This window comes from Malurus melanocephalus, unplaced genomic scaffold (genome assembly GCF_030028575.1).
Source record: "Malurus melanocephalus ecotype Western Australia unplaced genomic scaffold, MMel_1.1 scaffold_228, whole genome shotgun sequence".
NCBI classification, from domain to species: Eukaryota; Metazoa; Chordata; class Aves; order Passeriformes; family Maluridae; genus Malurus; species Malurus melanocephalus.
In genome coordinates, this window is record NW_026623460.1 from 678,617 (window position 1) to 686,819 (window position 8,203).

The 8,203-nt window shown below is 38.4% G+C and overlaps 1 protein-coding gene across 1 annotated transcript in view; it reads left to right on the top strand.

The window, feature by feature from the left end:
• Positions 1–5,940, top strand: part of SUSD1 (sushi domain containing 1) — a 38,830-nt gene extending 32,890 nt beyond the window's left edge. The window contains exons 14-16 of the mRNA XM_057374562.1: positions 48–87; positions 2,064–2,157; positions 4,864–5,940. Of these exons, the coding sequence (XP_057230545.1) occupies positions 48–87; positions 2,064–2,157; positions 4,864–5,002 (273 nt within the window). The 3' untranslated portion in view covers positions 5,003–5,940. The remainder of the gene's footprint in view (positions 1–47; positions 88–2,063; positions 2,158–4,863) is intronic.
• The last annotated feature ends 2,263 nt before the right edge of the window (positions 5,941–8,203 follow it).

Here is an 8,203-nt window from a genome sequence, read left to right on the forward strand (position 1 = left end):
TAGATTTTTCTCRTGAGAAACCATGATTTTTATGTTTTCATTTTCAGGTAAGAACACAGTCCTGTGCTGTTTGGGCACAAATTAAAAGTAAGTCAATTTTTCTTTCAGTGAAGAAGTCCAAATTGTCATGGCTTTGCTTGGCAGCATAAACTAAGAGTTGCTGTGGCTTTTTCTTCTTTTGCCTTTCATGATCCATTGACTTAAAGGATTGAAAACATTAGAGACAGAAAATTTTCCTTGCTCTTCAGTATTCCATTTTAATGGATTCAACAATCCATTCTAAAATGGATTCTCTTGTTTTCCCCTGGTYTTTAATGTTGCTGTTTCTGTGTCTCACATCCAAATCCTTACAGCAATTTTTGTGCACGAAGTATTTGAAACAGAAAATGTGAATTTTTGGAAACCTATYTCAAGATAGTTCTATATTGACTTAAAGATTGCAAAATCAATCAAAGAACAACAACAATAACTAAAAAACTCAGAAAAGAACAGCAGTGACCTCTTTGCCCCCCAACATTTCCTAGCTTTTAGGGGCCACATTTTTTATTTTAGAGTGTTCAGGTGTTCCTTGGAAAATTACATCTTTCAGCAATCTTTAAAAGAAGAGCAGATACTGTGCAAAAATGAAAGACATGGCTAATTCATATACTTGCAAGCACAGTTTCTTAAGTGTATTGTGGCATTACTTTAAAACTCAGTAAATTTCTCAATGTGGTTTTACTTTGATTTACTTTTGGCTTTAAAATATTTGCAGTTAATGAGTTTACCTCAGAGGAATCTGAATCCACTAGAGATCATGTTTTCCTCCTGTAACAACTCTTCACCCACCTCATGCCTCAGCAAAAAGCAAACATTTGCCTCTCCTGACAAAGAAAACAGCACCAGTGGAGTCTCCTACAAGCCCAAAACTTTGCTTGTGAGCTGAAAGTCTCACAAATTTGAGTTGGAAAGGCAGTAACACTGGGAATTGTTTTGGAATCATGTTTGATGGAGTTGATTGAGTGCTTRAGGTGCATCTCCTCCTTATCTGATAATCACTATAACTCATCCTCTGGTGACAGCTCTGTGTTTATTTCTAGGTTTCTTTAATTAATTACTCTTATGATCTTATGAGCTAGATCATTTACCACCACACTTAGAACACAAGACAGACAGTTCTTTGTTGTGCAGACTCTGCAAAAATCAAGGATTCCTTRGAGTTGAGGGTCCCATTGCTAGGACTGTGTAGGCAATAGCTGTAGAATAACTCTGGAAAGACAGAAAATGGTCCTTCTCTGAATTTGTCATCTATCAACATGCAAAAAATCATCAAGGGCTGTCATAAAAATAGGTGGATTTTGTRTTTGGGGTTCAAAGAATGGGCATAGGAAGATGGGAGTAGGACAGGTCAGGCCTTTGGCTTTTTTTGTTGTAAATCCATTTGCCTTGATATTGCATGGACTTACAGCCAAAGTGTCCTTTGCCCTAATGTACTTCTGCTGCTGGAGAGGGTGAGAGTATTTTTGGCTTGCTGAAACCTTTGAGAAATATTTCTTAATTCAACTTGTGTGGAAGGCCAATTTGTAAATTAAATTTAAACCAAATGGCTCTGTTTCAGGTGCCATCCAGCTAGACATTGTGGGATAGATCACTATCCTAAAAAATTATGGAAAACTGTATTAAAAGATATTTTCTTCTGCCACAAATAAGTAAAATGAAATTTTAGTGAGTTTTATGATATACACTGGACAATATGGAGGGAACACAATTCTGTAATTTTTATGGAGGGCTGACATCTCCTCTAGAGATGCACAATTTGTTGATGGAAACTGGTGTTACAGTGTGCCAAGGACAGGTATATCTTTTATCAAAAATGAGCATTATAATTTTTTTAATACTCTAATAATGTTTTTTCCTCAACTGGATGGTAACTACTAGATAGCTCCATTACTGTCATCAACTGAGCCATAAATCCAAGCATCTGGGTTTTGTTACCAGCTATGAGCAGGCTTAGTTGTTCAGTCCCTGGACTGAAGCTACACTGTTTGTTTGGTTTGTTTGAATTTTCTGATGCTTCCTTTCAGATTTACCACCCACTCTGCAGTACATGACTGCAGTTGGATTGGGGTCAGTCGCTGCTGTCTGCGTTATCCTGTTCCTGTCATTCTCTGTGGCACGGTACGTGGTGTTGCTGCCTCCAGTTTTGTAGTTCTCCTTCACAAGGCTTGCATGCTTTTCTTTAAGGCTAGTTTTCCTTGCCAGCCCACTTGATTTAGTCATCTTGAGTGGTTAGAAACTGTGCTATCCATTGCTTGAACTGATATCTTCTGTGTCTTTGCCATTACTGGCAAAACATCTGAAAAGTGTAGGGCTTRCCTTAGCAAAGGAAGGATTAAAGACAGTGAGTAGACTTTAGTTCAGAAGTGTTACAATTTAATAGGAATYAGATAAATGACGTGTATATGCTGTCAAAATGTTGATGCACCTTGCTTATGTATAGAGCTTATTTTTATTCTCTCTAACTTTGTTCAAAAGGCCTGAAAATAATTGTTTTTYGGTAATGGTTGAACTTTAGTTAAAGGCCATGATAAAAACATGYTTAAAACATTTAACACATTTATATATTCATGTTTCGTGATCCTTCAAGCAGAGTCAGTAATTTCATAACTGATCTTCCTTTCAAAGGTAAAACAAATATGCAAGTTGTGTAATTGGGAATGTCTACATACATGTAAAACCTCTTCACTAAAAAATATATTTTTGTTGTTGTTTCAGTATGCTTATCTCTGAGAATAGTTTTCTGACTTAGATCCTTTGAAAAGTCAGAAGCCTCCAGCTTGGGGGCTATTGATTTGTTAAGCTGCTTGTTTGTTTTTCCAAAACAGAAGGAACTTATCTTATTTAGGGCTGAAGAAAGCAGATTTATTCGGATTGTTTCTGGTTGTCTAAATTTCAAACCAGTTTTCACAAGCAAAAATCCAAATTTAAGGTTCCATGTTGTCCTTTTTTTGGAAGTAATTAAATAAAGGGATCTCAGGCTTCCATTGGCAGTAGCTTGCAGTGGTAAACTTGAGCTTCCAGTCTTGGTTGGTCAGAGTCAGCTTTGACATTTGAGGAAAAATGGGCTGTAACTGTCTTGGTTTCTAAAGTAGCACTCCTGATGGGGCTTATTGCAGGAGGAAGGGCTTCCCTGGTCTGTCAARGTGTGAAAGGCTTCTCAGTGACTTCTGATTTTCTGGCAAAAATGTGGCAGAGGGATAGTACTTTTCAAAACTATGTCAAATTAATTAGGTTCATAGTGAAAGGAGAACGATTTGAGGTAAGAGACAGTACTGGAAGAATCATGTGGTTATGAGCCGCTTGTGAGAGAGCGCAGAGAAGATAGACTCTGAAATTCCRTTTCAAAAGGAATGAGGTAGCTGAAATCTTTAGAGAGCTGAGTAYGTTGAATACATTTGACCCTGATATATTGTGGGGGACAAGGATTTAATAATTCAATAAGTATTTTTTAGGCCCTTGATTCCCATGTACAGAGAAATCCTTTAATCCCTTATCTTATTCTAAGGAATATTAGATAGAATATTTGACAGAAATTAAAACTGCCCCATCCCAGTAGAGGGTAGAGAAGAGAAACCCCAGATGTCACTTCTTAAAAGACCCTTCACAATGCTCAGAAATAAGTATCGGTAATATTTATAAATAACAAATATTCTTTTAGTTGTAATTAACCATCAGTTTAATGCATTTCTGAGTAAGAATGATTTGAAAAAAAAAAAAAAAAACCTACATGAAGTCAGCCTGCTGCCCTCTCCAGCTGTAAAACCATGGTCAGGTTTTAGACACTGTACTCCAAGACAGATATGGCCTAGGAGGAATAAAACAGAGAAGAATTTGACAAGAGAGACCAAAGATCTGTCTGAGCTAACTGCAAACAGGACAATCTAGTGGCAGGCTGCTTAGCCTGGCAGAGAAGATACTGCCAAGGAGCATGATAAACAAATACACAAAATTCTACTGCAGGATGACAAACATCCTCCTGTTGTCAGTGCCAGTGGTACATTCACAGGCTTTTAACKCATGTGCTTCTGAGCATGTAGGAGAGGGGGGCATGGGAACAGATTGCTGTGCCTGCTGCAGCTTCTGGGTGGTCTGCAACAGGAGGTTAAACAAACTTGTCAGTAATGACATAGCTACGGCTGATCATGCCATGGTGTCAGGTGAATGGTCTTGGATTATTTCKTGGGGTCCCTGTAAGCTTCTGTCACAAAGAGCCACTGTATTCAAGTGCTCACCAGCTTGCCACATGTCTGCTGTCTCAGGAATTATATTTCCACAATGGGTCAGGGTGTGAATTCCTGCTAGCATGGTTGCTGACAGCACTTCCCAACTGTTCCTCAGTGAGTAAAAGCCTGGCACTGGATGCACGAAGAGAAGTCTGACTCCTGATATTCTAAGAGTTTATATTTTTAATTTTAAAAAATGCAGTAGCCCATAGTTGTTGTTATTAACGCGGCTTGTCACTCATGCACCTTGCTCCATTTCTCATAGTTCTTTGCATTCTTCYGTATGTGATGCCCATTCATATACATAAGGACAGTGCCAGAACTTCAGATTTCTGAAGATCTGCACTGGCTGTCAGTGTTGTTGATKCCAAGGTTAACACTGGTCAGGTAATCGTCAGGCAACCTGTGGGAATGCTTCTGATTCATCTTACACTGGCTGTAATATTCAGGATTTGTACCAACACAGTGCATCTTCAAAAAATTCCAGAAGAACTGTCATGTATCTAATCATGAGTGTTACAAGTCCTCTGTCAGGTCCATGCTTGAGTCTTGAATGRTTTGTAAGATTTTTTTTTTTAACTGAATTTTTTTATCTCTCCAGGTCTTATCTGCACAGCACAGTGCATACCTCACCTGCTTCTGTACCCTGTGAGGCTGTACGTTTATCTACTGCAGTAGACGTGGCACAAGCAGGGGCTGCATCATCATTCCTAGAGATTGAAAATGTCTCTCTTCTCTGATAATCTGTTCCCTGAAGTCAGCATAGAGAAAACGTACTCCTCTTTCAATGCCAACATCTGTCGGGTATGGACGTATCTTCACATCACATATGTGTGACTACAGCATGGGCGATTTTAGGGGATTTGTCACTGGAAGTGAGATTCCAGATGGTGCGGTGTGCAAAGGAGAACCTTCCTCACAAACAGGTTTGTGTCAGGGACATTGTCATGCATCCCATGTGCTGGTCACAGGCTTTCAGCCATTCCAGCTGCATAAGTGCCTGATAATGAGTGCTTGTATTGTTCTTGGTTACAYGAATAATCCCCTGATCCAGTTGAGACTGTTTGAGGATTAACTGCTACTTTGGATACCTTWGCACACATGAACTGGCCTATTATGAGTGAAAATACAGACCTACCCTTACATGAGATGAAGTGCCTATTGTATTCCCAATTATAAAGGTAGAACACTTCTGTCAGTCACAGGTAATGATACATCAATAATGTACACTTGTCAGCCATGAAGCTGTCACATTTAGGCAGTGTCAGCAACTGATGTGTTTCAGAGATACTGCGATCATTGCTCATAGCAATTAGCAATAATTGCAAATAATACAGCAATCTATAAAACTGCAGTTTGCTCAAAAGCCGAGTAACTTTAATGGCATGTGAAACTAATTTAAGAAAGGACCTTCCTGTGTTAGGTGCAGTTTGGTTAATCTCTGGTCTATAATTACAGCTGAGTAAAGTCATTAAATCATTGTCTGGTTAATGGGCTGGTGTGTAACATCTGGTTAGAGTCACTTTATAAAGTACAATTAACCAATTTCCTGTGGCATGCTTGCAGTTAATATATTTTTTTCTTCTGTAAGAAAGAATCAAGTGGCTTTGATTATTTYCACTCCTCTTCAGAAGTTGCTTTGTTTCATGATAGCAAAACGATTCTGTTAATCGGTGAAATAAAGAAGCAAGAGCTTTGGTTTTTACTCAATTTTGTGATTTTTTTTCTGTCACATTTTGTGTTTTACCACTTYAAATATGTGCTACCCATTTTTGGAATCAAGTTTCTGAATTGCTAAGATTCTGATGCCTGCTGCTCTTAAAATTTTAGATGTTCTGACTCTCTATGACATGTAATTAGGGTGTTTTTGTATTTGCAGTATAACAGCATATTTCATAGTTAGCAAAGACATATTACAGATAAAGACAGTTTTGCTACATTGAACTGAGAGTGCTTTTTCCAGGTCTGGGCAGATGCCATTTCWATTATCCAGCATTTCCACTGCTTACTGAATCTGTCCTTCAAGTAAGTAGTTAATAGTTAAGTATCAACACCTTTGTCTGCATTAGGGATTAGAAGTTGATAGCATTTTCTGTTGCTGATTTAGAATAAATAACTGTTCATACTGGGAAAGAATGCCTTAATTTTTCAGTTTCTCCTGTGGAATTCATTCTCACACATTCCATGCCTAATTCCCTTTCTCAATTGAACAGATTGCRAGGTTTGGTATAGCAGTACAAACTGCGCTGGTTCTTTCTGATTTGGTCTCCTGCTGCTCTGGTCCTGTGAGAGAGTTCATGAGCAGCTGTTCCTGTGTAAGGGAGAGCTGGAGAGGCTGGAAATTATTTGGAGAGACAGATGTGCCATTCTCTGCGAAAAAACTGAATTTTTTTCACTTCACTGAGACCAGCAGTGTTCCAGTATGTTACACAGGATTTAGAACATAAAGTCCATCTTGTCAGTGGGTATAGTTGGAAAACTGGAGGTCTTTGTGTAACCTTCAGCAAGTTTTTTCTTTTCTATGTGCCTCTTCTTTACCTAGGTTGCTTTTGCATAATACAAAGTTTTCAAGAGCAAGGTTWGCTCCTTATAAAACATCTGTGTTTCTGCTGGGACTTAGGTAATATATCTAATGACTCATTTGGACACCTCCACGCAGTGTAGCTTCTTAATACCCAGGAAAGGACTGAAAAGAGAGAAGAGATTAGGCAGGACTCTCAGGCATCTTAAGTTTTCCATGAAAGCTACGGTCCAGCAAGTTTCCCTAATTCCCTCTGCCTCCCTTGTCACTCTTGGCAGATCTACCTCTGGATGTGAGCGCATCTTCTTCTGCATTTATCTTACCATTTCGTGTGTGCTTACCTTTCTTCCATCTTTATCTGTTTCAGTTAAATGTAGGAAGAATAGAGAGCTAATTTAACTTTGCCATCCTCAGACAGATATGCAAATGTTAATGGTTTGTTTGTTACACTCTTCCTCTTTCAGAAATATTGCTCTTTTGCTCCCAAGCTTTTCTGCTGAACTAATTGCAACAGTGTCATAACTGCAGTCTCATGTTTCCAGAAATTCTGGTGACMTTTTTAATGATCCTTCATTGCAGTCCCCCGAGTTAATAGTGAAATTTATCTTCTTCCAGYTGTTTCTCTGTGCTTCCTTGAATATGTATTCTGCACCCAGGCCAAGTAAGATTAAACYAGCTGAATCTGCTCTGATTTTACTGCTGTTCTGTACCCCTACACGGTTCTGTACCCCTTCAGATATTGAAATGTGCTGTATCAAGAAACTTGTTCGTTTAGATATGTTCCGATGTCTGCACTATACGCAAAGTATTTTAATCTTTAGAGGAAATGAGAAATTGTTAGTCCTGAATAAACAACTCTGTTTAAGCTTAGGTGAAACTATTTTTCTATTTTATTTTGTAACAGTGAGACAACACAGGATGTTGTAAAAATCCAACATTTATGCAAGTAACTGTGATGCTATGTCAAATGAAAAGGTTTTTATTGTAAAGCACACTTTCTACTACATGCCACTGGTGGATCCTTTAAACTTTTTGGTGAGGTTTCTTTGTTTTCAGCATGGTAAAGACAGCCAGAAGCCATTCAGGTTTGTTTGTTCCATTACTTACAGTGTCAATCAGTTGTACATACAGGGTCAGATATGTAAGCCAGTGGCTTTACATGGTTTTAAGGCATGGTTTTAAGGCTTAAAGTTCCTGGAGATGAAAAACCTTGCAGATGCTCCCTCCCTCCCTTCCCTCACTCCCAACCCAGTGGAATGGGAAGGAAAATGAAAGTAAAATTTTTACAGTGAGATAAGAGCAGTTTAATAATTGAAAACAAARTAAAATGCAGTAATAATGGTACMTAATAATAATAATAAWAAAATAATTGGAAGAAACAACTAGTGCACAATGCTCATTGCCCACTGACAGATGCCAG